Source organism: Danio aesculapii, chromosome 1 (genome assembly GCF_903798145.1).
Source record: "Danio aesculapii chromosome 1, fDanAes4.1, whole genome shotgun sequence".
Lineage (NCBI taxonomy): Eukaryota > Metazoa > Chordata > Actinopteri > Cypriniformes > Danionidae > Danio > Danio aesculapii.
In genome coordinates this window covers 60,550,493-60,572,719 of record NC_079435.1, presented here as the reverse complement: position 1 = coordinate 60,572,719, position 22,227 = coordinate 60,550,493, and the positions used below count along the sequence as shown (strand labels likewise).

The window sequence follows — 22,227 nt, the reverse complement described above, 5'->3', positions numbered from 1 at the left end:
ACAGATGCAGACTCAAATGGAAATGTGCAGAAACATGTTCACAGACATATATAAGTGGTGTGCTATATGCAATATATGCTCTAAACTTAATCCACTGTTGACAGAGATAAGACTGCAATACGTTTACACAACACTGACGAAATGTATGCAAAACAGATTGAATTCACAGCATTTCTGAGATATGATTCTGGTTTTGTGCAAACACAGTTGTGTGTGTGTGTGTGTGTGTGTGTGTAGATAGTGAGCGTTCAGATTTATTACTGGGTGCCAAAGGACAGTCATTCATCATTGACTTTGAAGGAGATAAGTGAACAAAAGTCATAAAATTATCTACATAAATGTTTCATAACCCCAGAGAAACTAAAGGTTGTAGACAAAGCAGTACATAGGGATTTTTTTAAGCATTTAATTTGCTAAATGGAAACAGTGATTTTTATAACATTATAATAATATAAAAAATATTATAGTAATTTATGGTAGTATTTTTTTTATCGTACTACACGGCAAAGTACATGAATGAATCTTTTGTTGTGATTTTATAGATGCTAAGGCAATACCAGAACTATAGTGATATGAACGATTTACAAAATACGCTTTTTAAAGTTTTCTACAGCTACACTGTAAAATATTCCCAGAATTGCACAACATGTTACTGTAATTTTCATAGTAAATTACATTAGTATCACTTTATCACAGGATTTAACTGTGAAATTCACAGTAATGTTTTGAATTGAGAATGTTATGGTGAAATTAAGGTAAGCTGAGCCTTCATGTTCTCATTATGGCTATCATTATCAACCAATAAAATTATATTGTCATAGATTATGGCAAATAAAAAGTAATTTAACCACATATTAGTGGGCAATTAAAATACATTCATCACAGGATCAATTGCATGGCAATTTGTTCATTTTCAACCATTCACATTTTAGATGCTAATCTGGTCCACTACATGCTGAAGATATTGACTGAAAATGTTATAATTATTGGCCAATTGTTCATTAATTAACTTTTTTTTTTTTTGTTACGGTTGACGTCAGAATTATTAGCCCCCTTTGAATTGAACAGATTCAGGAAATTTTGACAGTATGTCTGATAATATTTTTTCTTCTGGAGAAAGTCTTATTTGTTTTATTTTGGCTAGAATAAAAGCAGTTTTTAATTTTTAATGAACCATTTTTAGGTCAAAATTATTAGCCCCCTTTGAGCTATTTTTTTTTCTCGAGAGTCTACAGAATAAACCATCGTTACACAGTAACTTGCCTAATTACCCTAACCTGCCTAGTTAACCTAATTAACCTAGTTAAGCCTTTAAATGTCACTTTAAGCTGTATAGAAGTGTCTTGAAGAATATCTAGTCTAATATTATTTACTGTCATCATGACAAAGATAAAATAAATCAGTTATTAGAGATGAGTTATTAACACTATTATGATTAGAAATGTGTTGATGTAATCTCTCCGTTTAACAGAAATTGGGGAAAAAAATAAACAGGGGGGCAAATAATTCTGACTTCAACTGTATGTATATAAATATGTGTATATATATATATATATATATATATATATATATATATATATATATATATATATATATATATATATATATATATATATATATATATATATATATATACACAATTGGAACAACCTGAGGGGCAGTAAATCATGACAGAATTTTCATTGTTGGGTGAAATTATACAACAGCAACTGTTAAATTACAGTATTCTTGGATATAAACGTAACTATATTGTTAAATTAGGTATAACTGCAACCTACTGCTAAATCTCAGTAATCTCATTGCCATTAATTGCAACTTCACAGTAAAATAGAGATAATTCTTCAGTATCACAGTAATGGGCTTAACTCTTTACTGTGAAAAGCAAAATCACAATGACTTACTATGAACTACCTCACATTAATTTACTGCGAGTTTACACACAGTACCTTACTGTGAAATAAATGCATTAGCCAGTCACTGTGAATCTAAAGTCAAATATTTTACAGTGTATCTAAATTTTACTATAATACACCACAGTTTACACTGCAAAACTGCTTTCCTTGGAGTTTTTGTCTTGTTTCTAGTCAATTATCTAAAAATTCTTAAGTCAAGAAGCATTTTCTAGACAAGCATAAAATATAGTTTTGTATTAAGATATAATGTCAAAATTAAGTGTTTTCCTTGCAGTGTATTGTAGTAAAAACTGAAGTGTTCGTTTTTCAGTTCACTATAATTAATGTGAGAGTATGCTGTAGCCTTCTTTAACACAGAGATACTATAATATATACAGTATCATTCAAAAACAGAGATTGTACTATAAATTACTACAGTAAAAACATTAAGCTTATCATTTAGTTGTCAATGACGTGACCTACCTGTGCAGATGAAGGTTGAATAAATGTTAAAGGCTCCATAACAGCAGCCAAACTCCTCCCTGATCTCTGTGAAAACTCCTCCCTGAAACAGGTGAGTTGGCAGGGTATAAATTTAGTGAACCTGGCTTGGACACACAGGAGCTTTTTGTCTCCGGAAGGGCTCTCAAGCGGACTACGACATCTGAAAATCTGAGTTGGAATAATCCAGGAAAATGGGGCTTGGAGTGAGTGGACCGCGGCGGCTTTTTTATAATAATACTTTGCATATTTTGACTTTCTACTATTGTTTCTCTAACTTTAAAAAAAAATCTAATCTCTCAATCTGCTTTGCTGAAGTCAGGTAATGTTTATGTATATCTTACATATAGTATTTTTTATATAGACAGGGAATGATAAATACAAACTGGCGGCAACTTCAGAGGATGAAGCCAAAACGCCAAAAAAAGGGAAAAAGAAGCAAAAGGACATGGATGAACTAAAGAAAGAAGTGGATCTGGTGCGAAATTCATGCATTTAACATAATTTCAACTATTTTTATCAATTCTGTAGGCAAATGAGAGTCAATGGTGTTTTACTTTATGCAGGACGACCACAAGTTGACGCTAGACGAGCTTCACCGCAAATACGGGACTGACCTGACCAGGGTGAGTTTAATATCAATTCTGGGGATCATTATATATCTAAAATGATTTATATGCATCTTTGGGAATCATTATGTCTCTAAAATGAATTATGTGCATCTTTAAATGTCAAAAATTATTACATTATTATTACTTTTTTTTTTTAAGAAGAAAACAGCTGGTACCATGACTCAAAATCACTGAAAGGTTGTAATAATAAACTCAATATATCTTTCCAGTCAAATAACAGTAGTTGTGGTCTAGATTTGTTCAAGGCAAAACAGTAGACTAGACTGAATGCAAGTTTTCGAGTCTGAACCCTAAGCGCATAATACTTTGGACTGAATTACTGTGAAGATTAGCTCCGCCTACCTGGTCCAAACCAAACCCTCAGCCCTACTGTGACCTTAAGTACGCATCTCAAGGATATCCTGGCCCCTTTTTATCATAACTTTTTGTATGTGAGCACTTTTACCATCGACGTGACCATCGACTTTCACCATGCTTTTGAGTTTTCCTTGGATTTTCAGTTTCCTCACAACAATCTCCATACAGTCTCATAATCATATTTAGAGAATAAGAAGAATTTTGAGAATAATTAGCCAATTATACCCAGAATTATTTTAAATATTTCCAAAATTGTTTTAAAGAGCAAGGAAATTTTCATTATTTCTTATAATTTTCTTTCGTCTGGAGAACATCTTATTTGTTTTATTTCGACTAGAATAAAAGCAGTTTTTAATTGTTTTAAACCTATTTTAAGGTCAATATTAGCCGTCTTAAGCGATGTTAATTTTGGATTGTCTATAGCAGTGTTTCCCAACCCTGTTCCTGGAGGCACACCAACAGTTCATGTTTTGGTCTCCCTCATCTGACCCCTTAACTTCAGGTTTTGGAGTCTCTTCTAATGTTCTGATGAGTTGTTTCAGGTATGTTTGATTAGGGAGAGAAAGAAAATGTTAGTGTGCCTTCAGGAACAGGGTTGGGAAACTCTGGTCTACAGAACAAACCACTGTTATAACATCTCATCGGCAGCTGGTACAAAATGCGACTGCTAGACTCTCTGGCACCCGCTAGTATGAGTCGGTAACTCCTATTTTAGCTGCACTTCACTGGTTACCCATAAAATACAGAATTATTTTTTTACATTTTATTATTTGTTCACAAAGCCATCAATAATCTTGCTCCTCAGTGCCATAATGATTTGCTCTGCCCAGCCTGATCTCACGAAAAAACGTGAGTATTTTACATTCTAACAGTTTAGTGGCTAATTCAGTTCAGTCGTATGAAAATTTTAAAAAGGAGGCGTGGCACCCAACCCCGCCCCTAAACCCAACCATCATTGGGTGATGAGCAAATCGGACTAAATTGGACTAACTAAAGCTACGGTCACACCGGGCTTTGTGTGTGTGAAATTCTGTCGTGCGGCGCTGAGAAAAGGGGCGGGATTAAACAAGATGATTAGACATTAAAAAAAAACGAGCGATTTGCTCCATGTTTTAAATTTCTGTCCAGAGAGGTCCTGTTTTGATCCTCGATTGGTCTCACGCAGTCAAGTGATGCGATTTCGCAGGTCAGACTTCACCAAGCTTGAACTTTGCACTGCAGCAACATGCCAAACTTGACGCATGACCTTGCGTTTCCGGTCTGACGCATTCGCGTGTGTATGAATGGAAGTCTATGGGAAGAAAAGCCCAGTGTGACCACAGCTTTAATCGTACTAAATTGGACTAACCCCGCCCCTAAACCCAACCATCATTGAGTAATGAGCAAATCGTACTAAGTTGTACGAATTAGATTGTACGAATTCATACGAATTAGCCTCTAAATCTAAAAATTATGAATTGCCGTGATATTGCATTGGTATACCCCCTCTCGATCATTTTATGATCTCAATTTACTCACCGTGCCCAGAACATGTCTTAAAAAAATGAGGTGATCGAGCGTTTGCTGTTGCTGGTCCTGAAAGTACTTAACTAATTCACATTAGACTTTGCCCCTCCATTTCTGTGTTTTAAAGAGCCCATATTATGGGTTTTTGAAAATGCCCTTCCATGTAGTGTGTAACACAGCTCTAAGTGAAGTGAAATATCCAGCTAAGGCTTAAATCTGTAAGTGTACAGTGTTTAAAACTGTTGATTCATCTATAAAGGAGTCGACTCATAGAGCTTCAAACGAGTCGTCTTGATAACGAGTCATTAGGTGTTTCGTGATGACGCGGCTACAAAACACAAGTAGTTGCGCGCGCAAACCCGGGAGATTTAAAACCTGCGGCCCCGCCCACTAACAGAAAAAAAGCAACAGACACACACACACACACACTGAGACACACACAGACACCGGTCGAATGAAGTCACGCTGTGCAGATGGATATTATTGACAGTCTAATCAAAGATGAAACCTCAGCAATATAGCCTAGCCTTGAGCAGATCGAGTGCTTCTGGAAACTACATGCTTACAAAGAAGACTTCATCGGTTTGTTAAAGGAAGGATCAGTAAAGACTGTCAGAACATGGATTAGTGCATCATGAATCAGTTTCTTCCCCCATTTCACAAGTGTAATTACGTGCGTGGGGGCGGGGGGTTATTATTCGCGGATATAACTGAGGACGCGGGTGGTAAGGGAGGTGTCGCCGACGCCGCTATGGACGCGCCGGCCCTGTGTGTGTGTGTGTGTGTGTGTGTGTGTGTGTGTGTGTGTGTGTGAAAAGAGCAGGTAGCCTGTGATGGGCAAGGAGATCTCCTCGCCAGTTCTTGGACTTTTTGCTTGATAAAATAGTTAGTCATCAGTATTTTCTAGTTCATCGTCTGTATTTACATTCACCCACTGGCAGCCAAAATCCACTATGAAGCGTGTGTGCACTGTGACTACTTTTATATTGTTGATTATCTGCTGGGCATTTCACTCTGTCTCACGCTGAATCTGTCAGTTTCGACCAATTGCAGCAGGCTGTCATCGGTCCAATCAGCGCAGATTAGCTTCGCGCTGAGGAGGGGTTTGGGAACAAATGAATCACTGAACGATTCATATGGGAGTCGCTGGGATAATTAGGTAAAAATAAATGCAGACTATAAGACCATCAAAGTGTTGTTTGACCTTGCATGCATATTAGACTGTTGTTGGAGACCCTTACAACCTAAATATGACCCTATTCCATGTATAATATGGGCTCCTTAATCTGTTTTAAAGACCTATCTATTCTTTTTCTTGCTTTTAATACTCATTGATCACTGTTTTATTGCTAGTATTTGTTAAATGCTTCTTTTTATATTCTGCTTTCTTCTCTGTCTTTAGTACTCCTATGTACAGCACTTTGGTCAACTTTCATTGTTTTTAAATGTGCTTTATAAATAAATGTATTGTATTGTATACAATGACTTGCCTAATTACCCTAACTTTACCCTAATTAACCTAGTTAAGCCTTTAAATGTCACTTTAAGCTGAATACTAGTGTCTTGAAGAATATCTAGTCAAATATTATTTACTGTCATCATGACAAAGAGAATAGAAATCATTTATTAGAAATGAGTTATTAAACCTATTATGTTTAAAATGTGTTGAAAAAATTTAGGGGAAAGTATCCAGTGGGGCTAATAATTCAGGAAGGCTAATAATTCTGACTTCAACAGTATATATAAACTTGATTTTTATCTATTTTTGTTCCCAGGGCTTGTCTTCCTCTCGTGCGAAGGAGGTCTTGGCTCGTGATGGACCCAATGCATTGACCCCTCCACCAACCACTCCAGAATGGGTCAAGTTCTGCAAGCAGCTCTTTGGAGGATTCTCAACCCTCCTGTGGATTGGTGCCATCCTTTGTTTTCTTGCCTACGGCATCCAGGCGGCCTCTGAAGACGATCCCACAAATGACAATGTAAGTTGGAGCAGAAACAGCCTTGTCTTATACTGCATTGAAGTCTTCCTGGGATGTTCTTACTTGCGTGATGACGACATCAGGTGAATTCATGTCACTATAGTCGGCACAAGATGGCGTTGTACCTACTTAAGATGAATTACAAGAAAATACAGCAGGGTTTGTTAAAATGAAAAGCTGATCATTTGCATAATTTGGGTTTTGAATAGATTTAAAATCATTTATGAAGCCACTTTAAGCTTCCACATGAAAAAAATGCTATAGTAGTTTATACTACACACTATTTTTTTACATACTATAGTGAAGTACTTGACTTATTTTGTTGTGTTCATCTATAGTTGCTGTGGTTATACTATATAATAATTAGTAATATAAACTATTTATCCAACACTGTAGTTTCTATAGCGATAGGGTATATTACTACAATACATCATAGTTTACTGTAGTAAAAGTAAAGTATACTACAGTATTTAATGCAGTTTATCATTTCACTATAGTTAATACATTAGCATTCATTAACAGAGTTGTATATGTTGTAATTTATACAATATAAAATACACTGTTCTATAGTCTGGGTCAAACACTACATTATTTACTTACTTGTTTACTCCCAGCGACGTTTATATCGAAGTTGATATTTAGCCGCATCATGTTGGTGTTTCGTAACATGTAATTCGTGTGTGTCGTTAGCCCAACAATCAACCCTCAACCTGGAGGACCAGGACACACACTACGGAAAATTTAGCTTAGCCAATTTACCCATAGCGCATGTGTGAGCACCCAGAGGAAACCCACTCCAACACGGGGAGAACATGCAAACTCCACACAGAAACGCAAACTGATCTAGCCGGGACTTGAACCAGCGACCTTCTTGCTGTTATGCAACTGTGCCAACCACTGAGCCACCATGTCACCCAAAACACTACATTATTTACTGTCAATTATTATAGTATTTTGTGGCGACGCAGTGGAGCAGTAGGTAGTGCTGTCGCCTCACAGCAAGAAGGTCGCTGGTTCGAGCCTTGGCTGGCGTTTCTGTGCGGAGTTTGCATGTTTTCCCTGCATTCGCGTGGGTTTCCTCCGGGTGCTCCGGTTTCCCCTATAGTCCAAAGACATACAGATGAATTGGGTTGGCTAAATTGTCTGTAGTGAATGAGTATGTATGGATGTTTCCCAGAGATGGGTTGCAGCTGGAAGGGCATCCTCTGCGTAAAACATGTGCTGTTTAAGTTGGCAGTTCATTCCACTGTGGCGACCCCATATTATTAAAGGGACTAAGCTGAAAAAATCAATGAATATTATAGTATTTTTGTCATGTGGGCTGTATTATATAAAAACATAATAACTGTTATATTACAATCCTTTGTTGTCAATTATGTATGTTTCAGACATGACATAAATGCACAATTATTAATGTAATAAAAATGTAACTCTTAATAGCCAAACTATAAACTTGTTTGTCTTTTTCAGCTTTACCTGGGGATTGTGCTTGCTGGTGTTGTCATAATCACTGGATGCTTTTCATACTACCAAGAAGCCAAAAGCTCAAAGATCATGGAATCTTTTAAGAACCTTGTTCCTCAGGTACTAAAATCAAAAAGCGTTATACAGATCAGCTTTGTAGCTCTCACACACAGAAAATAAGACATTCTCAAATAACCTGGTTTTGTAGCAAGCCCTGGTTGTGCGTGATGGAGAGAAAAAGAGCATCAATGCTGAGGAGGTGGTTGCTGGTGACCTTGTGGAGGTCAAAGGTGGAGACCGAATCCCAGCTGACCTTCGCATCATCTCTGCACATGGATGCAAGGTAAGAACTAAAGCTCATTAGCAGGGTCAGACAAACTCTGCAGAATTCTTATGCTATTTCTGCACATATTTAAAAAAACATGTGTGGAATTATTGTGGAATGAATACATAATCTAAAAGACATAGGAAATAATTGTTTTGTAAACAAATAATCTAAACATGTATGCATTACTCAATAATATGAAATAAATAAATATATAGACACCCAATACATATATATATATATATATATATATATATATATATATATATATATATATATATATATATATATATATATATATATATATACACACACACACACACACCTTCCGAACCACCACTGATTTTGATAATATTTATACTTTTATTTATTTATGTTTTTGAGTGAGAGAGACTTAAACCTTAAATTTGACAGGATAGTAGAGTATAGACAGGAAAGTATGGGGAGCAAAGAGAGGGGAACAGGACAGGCAAAGGACCTCAAGATGAGATTCAAACTCAGGTCGCCACAAGTACCATACCCAGCAGGCCAGGATGTCAGACTGATGTTGTACCCCAGCATCGGGGGACATTGCCATTTGTCTGGACATGAAAATCGGGTTGACGTCAGAACCCAGCGTCAGGCCGACATCAATGTCCAACATAAAATCAACCAAATATCCATGTATAATGATGTTAGAGCTTGACGTTGTGTGGATGTTACCACTATGATATCTGTCAGACATTGGATTTTGGTTGCCATACCTGAGGAATAAATGTAGGTATTTGACGTCTATATGATGTTGGTTTGATGTTGGATTTTGGTCAGTTTCCAACACAACCTAAAATTAACCAAATATCAACGACATTTGATGCCCATTGGATGTTAAAACATCGTCTGGCTAGACATTGAATTTTGGTCATCCGATGTCATGACCTAAATCTAACCTAATATTAACCTCTTATGATGTTGTGTGCCTGCTGGGTAGCATCATTTGCTGGCAAACTAACTACAATGCTACTGATACTGACACCACAAACATCATTATCATTCATTAGCTTATTTGGGTGTGTAACTTAGGTTTTAGCAAATTCTGCAGATTATACGTCCTCCAGGAGCAGATCTGAACACCACTGACTTAAACCAACACCAAACCAGAAACATAGACAAACCTGTACCAACATGAATATGCAAGGTAACCTTCCTTACATTTCAGGTGGACAACTCCTCCCTCACTGGAGAATCTGAGCCCCAGACTCGTACTCCTGACTTCTCCAATGATAACCCACTGGAGACCAGGAACATTGCTTTCTTCTCTACCAACTGTGTTGAAGGTACAAAGAAACTTCACTTGTGATAAATAACAGAATCAATGACTTAATTACATAGTTAAAATATTCAATAGGCACTGCCAGAGGGATTGTCATCAACACCGGTGACCGCACTGTCATGGGTCGCATTGCCACTCTCGCCTCCAGCCTGGAAGGTGGACAAACACCAATTGCTAAAGAGATCGAGCACTTCATCCACATCATCACCGGTGTAGCTGTCTTCCTGGGTGTGTCCTTCTTTATTCTTTCCCTGATTCTTGGATATGGATGGTTGGAAGCCGTCATCTTCTTGATTGGAATTATTGTCGCCAATGTACCTGAAGGTCTCCTTGCCACTGTAACTGTAAGTAAGAGTGTAAAGTACACTTGTTGATTATTTGATCCAAAATAATTACCTAACATGGAGCTTTATGTAGGTGTGTCTGACTCTCACTGCCAAACGAATGGCAAAGAAGAACTGCCTGGTGAAGAATCTTGAAGCTGTGGAGACTCTTGGATCAACCTCCACCATTTGCTCTGACAAGACTGGAACTTTGACCCAGAACCGTATGACTGTCGCTCACATGTGGTTCGACAGCCAGATTCATGAAGCCGACACCACAGAGAACCAGAGTGGAACCTCCTTTGACAGGAGCTCTCCAACGTGGTCTGCTCTTGCACGTGTTGCTGGCCTTTGCAATCGTGCCGTCTTCCTAGCTGATCAGCGCAATGTGCCAATCCTTAAGGTGGGTTGATTTATGTTTAATGGTGTAGTAGTAAATATATGTCCATCAAGATGCTCTTTATAAAAGACAGAATCAATGCATTGTAGAGAGACACAGCTGGTGATGCCTCAGAGTCTGCCCTCCTGAAGTGTATTGAGCTGTGCTGTGGTTCAGTCACTGAAATGAGAGAGAAGTACACAAAGATTGCTGAAATCCCCTTCAACTCCACCAACAAGTATCAGGTATTGTGTATATGTTGTGTTGGTTTTCTAAGGAGATTTGCCTATTTGACTAGTCTTCCTAACAGTGCTTATTCTGCCTTGCTCTAGCTTTCAATCCACAAAAATCCCAATTCCTCAGAGCCAAAACACTTGCTGGTGATGAAGGGAGCGCCTGAGAGAATCTTGGATCGATGCTCCACCATTTTAATTCAGGGAAAACAGCAGCCTTTAGATGAAGAAATGAAAGATGCTTTTCAGAATGCTTATGTCGAACTTGGAGGTCTTGGAGAAAGAGTCCTGGGTAAATCCCCCTAATGAAGTTTTTCTTTAGAAGTTTTTGTTTGTTAATAACTGAGACTATTCACACAAGTAAATGTGTCCTTTCTCACAGGTTTCTGCCACTTTGGCCTTCCTGATGACCAGTTTCCTGAGGGTTTTGCATTCGATACTGAAGAAGTGAACTTCCCCACTGAGAACCTATGCTTTGTTGGTCTCATGTCCATGATTGATCCTCCTCGTGCCGCTGTACCAGATGCTGTGGGCAAGTGCAGGAGTGCTGGAATCAAGGTGTTGTTTCACCTTGATTCAAGACTGATGCCTTGATTATATTATACCTGTATTAAATTAAATTAATTAGATGATCAAGCATCTATGTCTTCTATCACAGGTTACTTGTGACCATCGATTTACAGCCAAGACTATTGTAAAGGATCTTGAATCAAGATTCAAGTAGTTCTTGATTCAAGATCCACTGATTGAATATGTTGCACCTTTGTTGCAGCATATTCAGTGTCGTTCATACTAGATGCATTCCTTTAAGTTAGTCAAATAATAACACTGAATCTTATTTACAGGTCATCATGGTTACCGGTGACCATCCAATTACAGCTAAAGCTATTGCAAAAGGTGTTGGCATCATCTCAGAAGGCAATGAGACTGTTGAAGACATTGCCGCTCGCTTGAACATCCCGGTTGGAGAGGTTAATCCAAGGTACACTTGGCATTAAAACAAAACTTATGGAGAAGTTTGAATCTAAATGTCTGCTAATACATAGTGTGCCTTTAGAGATGCTAAGGCATGTGTGGTCCATGGAGGAGAACTGAAAAGTATGAGTGAAGAAGAGCTAGATGATATTCTGAAACACCATACAGAAATTGTGTTCGCCAGAACTTCTCCACAACAAAAGCTGATCATTGTGGAAGGTTGTCAGCGACAGGTACCATCAGATCTAATCAATTCCAGCTGATAGTACTTATTCTGCATGAACCCATTGTAATTTTTTTTACTCTTATCAGGGTGCCATTGTAGCTGTAACCGGTGATGGTGTCAATGATTCTCCAGCTCTGAAGAAGGCTGACATTGGTGTGGCTATGGGTATTGCTGGATCTGACGTATCCAAACAGGCTGCTGACATGATCCTTCTGGATGACAACTTTGCCTCAATTGTCACTGGAGTAGAAGAAGGTACGACGACCTAAATTAATCAAGAATTATCAATGTTACTTTGAAGGTTACTTATTCCTTGAATATGTTTTCCACTATAGGACGCCTGATCTTTGATAACTTGAAGAAGTCCATTGCCTACACCCTGACAAGTAACATCCCTGAGATTTCACCTTTCCTTTTGTTCATCATTGCTAATATTCCTCTACCTCTGGGCACCGTCACCATTCTCTGCATTGATCTGGGCACTGACATGGTAGGTGAAACGACTCATTATTTCTATGCTAGTTGCATAGTTTCTTTGTGAATTAACCTCAATAACTAGACTTTAGGCACCTATACCAATATCTATACATGGGCAAGTCAAGAACTCCCACTTGAAGCTATAATGTTTAGTGTCCTCATTAGCTTACCCTACCTGGCTTACCTTCAATGCCAGAAATGCTGGTTTGAATCCTGCCTGGTGTAGTGTGAGCAGATCTGGAGGGGTTAAGTGTGTGTGCAACATTTTACTGCATAACCTTTTCACCAGGTTGTTTTTAATCATCTTTAAAGGTGCTCTAAGCTATTTTGCATACTGTGTAAGCCCAATAACCAAAACACATTAGCAGCCAATTAGCAGTAATGATACGGTTTGTCTATTAACGATAGAGGAGATGTTAAAAATATCTTGTTGGGTTATGGGTGTGTTTGTTTTGATGCTTTTAAATACCAACATTGTTTGGCAAAATTTGCTTACAGCACATATAATGTGTTGTATGCAATAATTATCTTTATAGATGTCCAGTAAATATAATTCCAGCAAGGGAGTGTGAACTTATAATGGCAACCTTTGGATGTCTAAAGGGAAACCTTGTAAAAGGAAATCCAAAGCAATCCTTTTATCTTCACTAGATGATCTTTGATCCATGCACATGAATTTCTGATGGCTCCCTCGAGTGGTATAAAAGATTAAAGAAATGGTTCACATAATTTCCTTTGAACCAGCTTGCTTAAAATTGATGTGTTTCCTCCTGTAATCCTCAATTGCAAATGTTAATTATTGTTTAATGTTTCCTCAGGTTCCTGCGATCTCATTGGCCTATGAAAGTGCTGAAAGTGACATCATGAAGAGACAACCCAGAAATGCTAAAACAGATAAACTGGTGAACGAGAGGCTGATCAGTATGGCCTATGGTCAGATAGGTAAGAGCATGGTTCTTCTAAACAGATGTTTATAGCTGTTCGTTCTGTGTTTGTTCTGTGATCTGGTTCTGAAAAAGTACTCTACGGTTCTATCTGCTTGTTAACCGTGACATCATGTGAAGCATCTTCCAGGTCCAAGTGCTATATCAAACTGTAAAGGGAGTCTCTACAAATGATAATAATAAATGTTTACAGAGCGATATAATACTTGCAAAAATCAAAAGGCATTCAGAATATGTGTGCTACCCAAATAATAAATCTTTGAGAACGGGTTTCTCGAGCCAGGTGGCGCATTAGACCAGGGGCTTATCTCCTATTTCCAAAATGCAACTGTTTATTCAGTTAAACATGAATGATGAACTGTAGGCCTACATAATATCCAAACATTGATTTCATACAGAAAATGCTGCTTCTCAATGCCAAGTTCACAGAGCCCTGACGGTGTGTCAAACATTGAGTATGTTTACATGGGCAACAATACTTTAATACGATTTTAATATGATTAAAACAATACTGTGATTAGAGTCTACCATGTAACCATAGATTTTTGATGACCTTAATGCGATTAAAGTCATAACTGAACTAAACAGAAATGGAATTAAGCCATGTGGAGTATGCAGATATTAGTGGCATTACTGAAGTAAACACTGCAATCAAACTATTACCGTCATGTAGGACTTTTCACCATATTTTCCGACAAGATCCAAGACACAGGCGGCTGTCAGTAAAGGAGCACACACAAAACACGCACACACACACCGCGAACTGCTGCTAAAGTCAGGTATCCTGCTAATTTGATTCAGAAGGGCACTTGTTTGTCAGACAGCTCACCGGTCAGGTATACAACCGCGCTAAACTATCAAGGTGAAAGTCATCATAGCTTGCGCAGAATAGACCCAGCTCTCAACCCAACTGTGAGAATAGATTAACGGCGATATCTTTTTTATCGCGCGATAAGAGTCTTGCGTTAACACAGCACATTAACGCCGATAACCAGAGACTGTTTTGTACACTATGACTTTATGTAAAATTCCCATGGCACTTCTTGTAAAGAGTAGGGGTGTAGGGAGTAGGGTCCTGGCCAAATTTCCTTGATCAGACCTTACCATCATGGCCAATCATTCCCATCCACCGAATTGGCTCTATCACTGTCTCTCCACTCTCCCTATAGCTGGTGTATGGTGAGCGCATTGGTGCCGTTGTCCTGTGGCTGCCGTCGCATCACCCTAGTGGATGCTGCACACTGGTGGTGGTGTTGTGAGACGCCCCCTCATGATTGTGAAGCACTTTGGGTGTATGGCCATACATGATAAATGCACTATATAAATTTACATTACAACATTCACTTTAATGTGTGATATGACCAAAAAGGGGTCATAAACAAATATTTTCTCAATTCAAATGAGTAACGGCTTGGACCCGGAAACAATATTCCACATGTCACGACCTAACTAGCAGATAACAATAGGGTGTTTCACATAGGGGTCCATTTTTAACACAGGTAAACAGAATCCTGGCTTATACACTGTTATTCTGTTACTACACTATGCACATCAGCTGTGCAATTAGCTGTTGGCTGCTAAGCATCTATTCATTCCAGTTCACATGTCTTGTACTGAATTGCACGATTAACAATAGAATAGCGGTGTACATTTTCAGCCTGGAAGCTGGAAAAACATTATACTATATATTATATATATATATATATATATATATATATATATATATATATATATATATATATATATATATATATATATATATATATATTATACTATATAAAATATATAATGTTTCAGGTAAAATTCCAGGTAAAAAGCTATGTTAACCCCATTTCTCGATCACAAGAGTGAAAGTATTTTTAAACAGTGACAATCCAAGGTTAAGAGCAGTATAGCCTGATTCTCACTAACTATTTACCAAAGCCTTTTACCTTTACACCACAACAGTGCATTAAAACTGACTTTACTTTGGGTTTTTCAAATATTTATCATACACCTACCAAAACAGTCCCTGTTAACACAGATCTGTGAAAGCAGAACGCAACAACCCCACCAGGCCAGCAGATGGCCTTGTAAAAAAAACACTACACACCTGCACACATACATCCCTGTAGTCCGCCAGTGTTGTTTAGTAAATGAATATGCTAATGATTATCACAAAATTGGGGCGACACGGTGGCCCAGTGGTTAACACTGTCACCTCACACCAAAAAGGTCACTAGTTCAAGTCCCAGCTGTGGGTCAGTTGTCATTTTTCTGTGAAGTTTGTATGTTCTCCCCATGTTGGTGTGGGTTTCCTCCCGGTGCTCTGGGTTCCCTCACAGTCCAAACACATGCGCTATAGGGGAATTGAATAAACTAATTTGGCCGTAGTCTATGTGTGTGAATGTGAGAGTGTATAGATTTTTCCCAGTACTGGGTTGCAGCTGGAAGGGCATCCGCTGTGTAAAACATATGCTAGATAAGTTGGCGGTTCATTCCATTGTGGTGATCCCTGATAAATAAAGAGACTAAGCCGAAAGAAAATGAAAGAATGAATGAGAGTATGAACGGCGCCACCTACTGTTTCTTTAAAAATCCCATTATTAAAATGGAATGCTCTGGAATTAATATGTAAATTAAAAAAATTATATATAAATACATACAAATAAAATGTGCACTTAATCACAATCTTAAATCCACAGACAGACGCTTTCAATTTAATGTCATCATACTTATTTTTAGGTATGATGCAAGCAGTCGCAGGGTTCTTTTCCTACTTTGTAATTCTCGCCGAAAACGGATTCCTGCCCTCCGATTTAGTTGGAATCCGAGTCAACTGGGATGATAAATATGTCAATGATCTGGAAGACAGCTATGGCCAGCAATGGGTAAGGTGACTCTATAATCCAAAATCACCTATAATGTACAAAATGTGAAGCATAAATCATGTAAATACGGCCCGTCTGTGTATATTTCTAGACATACGAGCGCAGAAAGATTGTGGAGTTCACATGCCACACAGCCTTCTTCGCCAGTATTGTGATTGTGCAGTGGGCAGATCTGATCATCTGTAAGACCAGGAGGAATTCCATTATACAGCAGGGAATGAGGTACAGTACTGTGCAAAAGTTTTGGCCCCTTTTTACATTAGTGATTTTAGTGAGGGTATGATGCCTTTATATAGTATTTCTCATGCTCTTTAATAAAATACAACCAAAATATGCAGGATTTTTATGGGTGTAATTGTTTAAGACTTAAAGAGAAAGATGAAAGACTGAAAAATACTGGATTTTCTGTCTTGGTTTGATCTGCATTTCTGCCGGAGCTGTTGGAAATATTTCCTGAATTGATAGGGATTGTGAATGCTAAAAAGTACAGACAGATTTTAATCCATCGTGTAATTGCTTTTAGAAAGCACCTCATATGTAATGGTTTACTTTTCAGCATGATAATGATCCCAAACACACTGATAATGTAAGGAAATCAAATATGGAGAGAAAAATGAAATGGCCTCCACAGAGTCCAGACCTAAATATTATATGTAGTATGAGATTAACCTGAACAGAAAAAGAAAGATATGACATGCTAACTCTGTTAAATGCTGAAAGATGCTTGATATCAAATAGCAGATCATTTCAGAACAGTTTAAGCTGTTGCTTGGTGCTAAAGAGGTCACATTAAACAACTTTTGATGCTAGTCTTTTGATTAAAAGGTTATTTTATTCTGAAAATTGTGTAGATAGATAGATAGATAGATAGATAGATAGATAGATAGATAGATAGATAGATAGATAGATAGATGGATAGATGGATAGATGGATAGATGGATGGATGGATGGATGGATGGATGGATGGATAGATAGATGAATAATCAGTTAGATAGATAGATAGATAGATAGATAGATAGATAGATAGATAGATAGATAGATAGATAGATAGATAGATAGATAGATGGATGGATGGATGGATGGATGGATGGATGGATGGATGGATGGATGGATGGATGGATGGATGGATGGATGGATGGATGGATGGATGGATGGATGAATAATCAGTTAGATAGATAGATAGATAGATAGATAGATAGATAGATAGATAGATAGATAGATAGATAGATAGATAGATAGATCGATAGATAGATATTTAGATAGATAGATAGTTTTGTGCAAAAGTCTTAGCCCCCAAAGCTGGTGGTGGCGTAAGACATTTGCACAGTACTATAATTAAACATTAACTGTATAACGTGTGTCAGACGATATTATTTTAAGGATCACATCCTAATCTCCAACATTATTCTTTCTCAGAAACAAAATCCTCATCTTCGGCCTGTTTGAAGAAACTGCTCTTGCAGCATTTCTGTCCTACTGCCCAGGCATGGACGTAGCTTTGAGGATGTATCCGCTCAAGTAGGTGGACTTAACTAGCATTTTGCATTCAAGAAACAGTGTAGGTGAACTTGAACGCCATTTTATAACACTGTTATTATGTTTTAGACCATGCTGGTGGTTCTGCGCCTTCCCATATTCACTTCTCATCTTCGTCTATGATGAAACTAGAAGATACATCCTTAGGCGGAGCCCAGGAGGTAATAACAGATATAACTAACAGATGTCTGCACTCTTCGACATCGATGATAACTGTGTTTGTTTTTATTTTAAAGCTGCTTCCCACGTGGAAAGCTGTGTTTTGAATGGGATCTGCGATAGTGATGACTTTCATAACAGTAGATGTTTTTCTGGCTCTAATGTCTGTGATGTTTTTGTGTTTCAGGCTGGGTGGAACAAGAAACATACTACTAAAACATGAAGCAAACATACCCAAGAAGACTTATATGTATTAATATTTTTAAAATGATACAGAATCCGGCCATTTTTAGTCAATAAAGCTGTTGAAGTGGATCAAGCTTGTTTTTGTGTGTTCAATATGCTAATGATTTTAAAAAGATGCCAATTGAATTACTGACATTTTACATTAAGCCACAACTTGTAGATTTACATGCAGATTTGATTTGATTTGAATCAAATCCTGAGGTAAAATGTATTTTGTAAATTACATTACTCAAAGAGACCAATCAAAAATAGCTGTAATCTTTTTTAGTGATTAATTATATGATGTCTTCTTCAGGTTCAAAAATGCCTGCTGTAGATCCAATCTACTGCGGCTCTAATTAGTTTAGTTTAAGAACAATAGAAGTCAATAGGATAGACTTCACAAGATTAAAGACATCTGACACATCTTAAAAAGGCTTTCTTAGAGGAGTAAAAGCCAGGACTTACGAGTGACGTCTGAATGTTTGAAGAGCCAAAACAAACATCTCCATTTTCTGTAGAAATATAAACAAAATAAAGTGCAAAGTGTCACTTAAGTATACATAACTCAAAAGGCAACATGTAGCATATTTTTATATAAAATAAATAAACTCAAACTCTGGGCTGTGGATTTAAATGTTAAAAATATATGACATTAAATTGTACAAATTTAATATTAGCATTAAAAAAATTCAAATTATCTCCTTTGTAGTAGACAATACAGCAAAGTGCTAAGTGTTGCTAATATTTATAATTCAAACAGCACCCGTGCATTTTCATATAAATAAATAAATAAATAAATAAACAAGGGGATGGCGCAGTAGGTAGTGCTGTCCCCTCACAGCAAGAAGGTCGCTGGTTCGAGCCTCGGCTGGGTCAGTTGGTGTTTCTGTGTGGAGTTTGCATGTTCTCCCTGTGTTCGCGTAGGTTTCCTCCGGGTGCTCCGGTTTCCCCCACTGTCCAAAGACATGCATTACAGGTGAATTGGGTGGGCTAAATTGTCTGTAGTGTATGTGTGTGTGAATAAGTGTGTATGTGTTTCCCAGTGATGGGTTGCAGCTGCATAAAACATATGCTGGATAAGTTGGCAGTTCATTCCGCTGTGACGACCCCAGATTAATAAAGGGACTAAGCCGAAAAGTAAATAAATGAATGAATAAATAAACAAACTCTGGGCTGTTTGCTATTTGACATGAATATTTGGCATGTACAAATCTAATGTTTGCAAAAACAATATTAGTTCAAATGATCTCCATTATAGTAGATGATATTGCACAAAAAGTGTAAGGTGTTACTAGTTTTAAAATACAGAAAGCACAAGTAGCATTTTGCATGATGTTAAAGTGGCGTTGAATACTATATGACATGAAAATGCAAAAATGTAGCATTTGCATAAACACTACTAGTTTAAATGATCTGTATTGTAGTAGATAATAATGCACAAATGTGTAAAGTGTTACTAGTATTTATAATACAAAAGCCACAAGTATCATTTTTATTAAAAAAATTCAACTCTAGGCTGTTTGTTCGATATTAGACTGGCTTCAAATGCTATCAGACATGAAAATTTAAAGATTGAATGTTTGCATGAACAATATTAGTTCAAATTATCTCCATTGTACACACTCAGAAATAAAGGTACGCGAGCTGTCACTGGGGTGGTACCTTTTCAAAAGGTACAAATTTGTACCTAAAAGGTCCATATTAATATCCCAAGGGTACATATTAGTACCTAAAAAGTACAAAAGTGTTCCCCTTAAATTTTTTAGGTACTAATATAAACTTTTGAGGTACCAATATGGACCCTTTAAGTACAAATGCGTAAGGTACCACCCCAGTGACAGCTCACGTAGCTTTATTTCTGAGAGTGTAGTACAGAATGTTTAGTGTTACAAGTATGTTTAATTCAAATTGCACAAGTAGCATTTATATTAATAAATAATAATAAATAATAAACTCTAGGCTGTTTGCATGATGTTAAAGTGGCGTCAAATACTGTATGATATGAAAATGCAAAGATTTGACATTTGCATAAACAATAATAGTTCAAATTATCTCCAATGTAGTAAACAATATTGCACAAAAAGTGTAAAGTGTTACTAGTATTTACAATAGAAAAAACCAAGCATCATTTTCATAAAAACAGTAAAAAATAAATAAATTCTAGGCTGTTTGCATGATGTTAAAGTGAATGTGACCAGATTTAATGTTTGCATGAACAATATTAGTTCAAATGACCTGCATTGCAGTAGAGAATATAGCACAGAACGGTTGGTGTTGCTAGTATATTTAATTCAAATTTCACAACTATCATTTTTAATAAAATAAATAATAAATAAATAAACTAGGCTGTTTGCATGATGTTAAAGTGCCTTTAAATGCTATATGACATGAAAATGTAAAGATTTAATGTTTGCATGAACAACATTAGTTCAAATGATCTCCATTGTAGTAGAGAATATAGCACAAAAAGTTTAGTGTTACAAGTATGTTTAATTCAAATTGCACAAGTAGCATTTATATTAATAAATAATAAATAAACTCTGGGCTGTTTGCATGATGTTAAAGTGGAATCAAATGCTATATGACGTGAAACTGCAAAATTTACCTTTGCATAAACACTACTAGTTTAAATTATCTGCATTGTAGTAGACAACATTACACAAAAAGTGTAAAGTGTTACTAATATTTATAATACAAAAGCCACAAGTATCCTTTTTATTAAAAGAAAAATTTAAGTTAAAATGAACTCTAGGCTGTTTGCATAATTTTAGAGAGGCGTCAAATGCTATATGACGTGAGTATTAGAAATGATCTCCATTTTAGTAGAGAAAATAGCACAGAAAGTTTAGTGTTACTAGTATATTTAATTTAAAAGGCACAAGCAGAATTTTAATAAATAAATGAAAGCAAACTCTGGGCTGCTCTCTAAAAAAATGCTGGGTTATTTAAATCCAAATTGAGTAAAATATGGACTAACCCAAACATTGAATTGAATTTGATCCTATTCATTTAATGCAAAAGTCCAGCAGTTGGGTTAATCCCTATTACACCCATATTTTTTAAAGTGTGTATAAATGACATTAAAGTATGTAAAAATAGAACTTTAATAAAGGCAAAACAAATATAAATACCAAATAAATGCATAAATAAATCAATAAATGCATAAATCAATCAATAAATCTATTTAACAACGTTTTAAAAGAGAGACTGCATGAAAACTCAAAGGCTGACCATGACGACAAAGGCCGAGCACGTGCACGTGCACTGTCAGATCCGTCTCATCAGACATTTCACTGCTTCCACTAGAGGGCATTACTTGGGTCTAAAATTAGGGGGTGACATGATAGTTTCCATGACAACACATTTATAGGCTAGAGCCCACAGCTTGTAAATAAAATTCAAGATATTTTTAGCTCTCCTCCTTTGAAGATGCGGTCTCCAACAGGCGCTGGTTCAACAGCACCAGTCAGTTTCCATCAGCAACACACGCCATACGTGAGATTAATCCCTCTAATGAGGATGATCCCAGATAACAGAAAGAGAAGACAATAATTATCATGAAATAAGATCTCACGAAAACAGAACTCCTCAAATTAGTGTATGCTGGTTATCCTTATAAACTGATGAATTAATATTAATCATATAATCTGATTCAGTGAATTATTTAAGGGTAACATACTGCACTTATCATGAATAATGGGAAACATTACAAAGCAGGTCGGGATTTTTAGACTGATTACTAAGCTTATGATCGCTTTTTACAACACAAGTACAATCACAAGACCTTGATCATAGATTAATTTCATCCAGACACATTTTAACCAGGTTACTCTGACCTCATGCAGCAATATTATTGCATCATTTTGATCTTCGCTTTATGATCGTCTCTCTATTTCCAGTAGGGCTGCATGA

General features: G+C 36.9%; 1 protein-coding gene across 1 annotated transcript; it reads left to right on the top strand.

Moving 5' to 3' along the window:
* The first annotated feature begins 2,490 nt into the window (after positions 1 to 2,490).
* Positions 2,491 to 18,402, top strand: LOC130233418 (sodium/potassium-transporting ATPase subunit alpha-1). The gene is made up of 22 exons (XM_056463454.1): positions 2,491 to 2,599; positions 2,758 to 2,871; positions 2,960 to 3,019; positions 6,664 to 6,867; positions 8,338 to 8,451; positions 8,540 to 8,674; positions 9,852 to 9,969; positions 10,041 to 10,309; positions 10,383 to 10,691; positions 10,778 to 10,912; positions 11,000 to 11,192; positions 11,283 to 11,458; positions 11,746 to 11,882; positions 11,958 to 12,108; positions 12,188 to 12,356; positions 12,437 to 12,591; positions 13,397 to 13,520; positions 16,247 to 16,392; positions 16,484 to 16,614; positions 17,809 to 17,910; positions 17,998 to 18,089; positions 18,275 to 18,402. Exons 1-22 carry the CDS (start codon positions 2,588 to 2,590, stop codon positions 18,301 to 18,303), a joined length of 3,075 nt encoding a protein of 1,024 aa, XP_056319429.1. The 5' UTR covers positions 2,491 to 2,587; the 3' UTR covers positions 18,304 to 18,402.
* The last annotated feature ends 3,825 nt before the right edge of the window (positions 18,403 to 22,227 follow it).